We start from the raw sequence: 1,551 nt of genomic DNA, 5'->3' as shown, positions 1-1,551 counted from the left end.
GTGACCGCAGCCTGCTGGAGCGCTGGACCCGCATGCGGGACCGGGCCGGCCACGCCCCCAGTGCCGCGGCCTCCATCGAGTTGGGAGCCGGGGATCACGTGACCGCCGACCCTGCTCCACGTCCTGTGGCCCCTGCTGGGGCGGTGACTCTTGTGACCTCTGACCCCACGGGCCACCTGACCCCCGCCCCTGTTGGAGCCGTGGTGCAAGTGACCGCTGGGGTCATTGCCAGTCATGTGGCCCCTGACCCGGCTGGTCACGTGACCCCCGCCCCTGTTGGAGCCGTGGTGCAGGTGACCTCCGCGGTCATCGGTCATGTGACCCCGCTGACCACCGGGGCTGTGGGTCACATGAACCCAGCGACCGTGGTGCACGTGACCCCAGGGGTCATCGGCCACGTGACCTCGGCCCCTGCTGGCCACGGAGCCGCCGCGGTGCCCGCCTGCCTCAATTTCCCCACCCCGCCAGTGCCTGCCGGCCCCTGGGCCGCCGAGACCCCCGACGTTGCCACGGTGACGCAGCAGCTGTCCCGGTCCCAGGTGAGCGAGGGTCCTGTGGGGGGAGGAGCCCGGACGCCTGGGCTCCGGGTGCTGACGGTGCCCCACCCCCAGGTGGAGGACCCGCTGCCGCCTGTCTTCTCCGGGACGCCCAAGGGCAGTGGCGCCGGCTACGGGGTCGGCTTCGACCTGGAGGAGTTCCTCAACCAGAGCTTCGACATGGCCGACGCCCGCGACAGGTGAGGACTCCCACAATGCCCTGCTCTGCCCCGGGGGCGGGGCGGGACCCCGGCGTCTGGCGCTGACCCCACCCTCCCGCAGCCAGGGCGACTCGGCGCCGCTGTCGGCCTCGCTGTTGGCCGACTGGCTGGAGGTGCACCGCATGAACGCCGCCGACATGGAGTCGCTGCAGCGCGAGCTCCAGCTCGGCTCTCCCATGAGCCTCAGCGGCGACCTGCCTGACCTGGCCGAGCCCTAGCCCCGACCCTGCGCCTGGCCACGCCTCTTCGCCAGTGGGCCGCCACCGATGCCCCGCCCACTGGGAGAGGAGCCAGGCTTCTTGGGTGAAGCTCGGCCCGCTTGAAGATAAGCCACGCCCCTTGAAGCAAGGCCGGCTCCTTGGGAGAGAAACCACGCCTCCTCGGGGAAGCTCCGCCCACTGGAGAGAGGTCCACAGGCCCTTGAAAGCTCCGTCCACTCGGAGATAAGCCACACCCCTGGGAGAAAGTTGCGCCTGTTCGGGACAGCCACGCCCCCTCGGGGGAGGAAGGCCTCCCCTTGAAGATAGCGCGGGGCGGAAAGAAGCCACGCCCCCTGGCTGGGCGCACGCGGGGGGGCGGGGCTTCTCCGGGCCCGTGTGCAGCACTTTCCTAATAAAACTGGAGACTCCGAGTCCCGGCAGGCTTTGCGCGCCCGGGGCGGAAGGGGCGGGCCGGCGGGATGTGGTGGCGCGGGCTGGCGGCGCTGGGGCTAGCGCTCTCGCTGTACGCGCTGCACGTGGAGCGGAGCCGCGCGCGGGACCCGCGGTACCGGCCCGCCTGCGACCTGGGCCCGG

The 1,551-nt window shown here is 71.8% G+C and overlaps 2 protein-coding genes across 2 annotated transcripts in view; both read left to right on the top strand.

Annotated features, from left to right (window-relative positions):
- The window catches only part of MAPK7 (mitogen-activated protein kinase 7), a 3,743-nt gene extending 2,355 nt beyond the window's left edge, over positions 1-1,388 (top strand). The window contains 3 exon segments of the mRNA XM_025195147.1: positions 3-539; positions 612-736; positions 819-1,388. Coding sequence (XP_025050932.1) covers positions 3-539; positions 612-736; positions 819-975 — 819 coding nt within the window. The 3' untranslated portion in view covers positions 976-1,388.
- VKORC1 (vitamin K epoxide reductase complex subunit 1) overlaps positions 1,005-1,551 on the top strand; it is a 1,425-nt gene continuing 878 nt past the window's right edge. The window contains exon 1 of the mRNA XM_025195146.1: positions 1,005-1,545. Within this exon, the coding sequence (XP_025050931.1) occupies positions 1,437-1,545 (109 nt within the window). The 5' untranslated portion in view covers positions 1,005-1,436. The remainder of the gene's footprint in view (positions 1,546-1,551) is intronic.

This window comes from Alligator sinensis, unplaced genomic scaffold (assembly GCF_000455745.1).
Source record: "Alligator sinensis unplaced genomic scaffold, ASM45574v1 scaffold1704_1, whole genome shotgun sequence".
Taxonomy (NCBI): domain Eukaryota; kingdom Metazoa; phylum Chordata; order Crocodylia; family Alligatoridae; genus Alligator; species Alligator sinensis.
The sequence above is the reverse complement of the archived record's forward strand: the minus strand, read 5'-3'. Positions and strand labels throughout refer to the sequence as shown.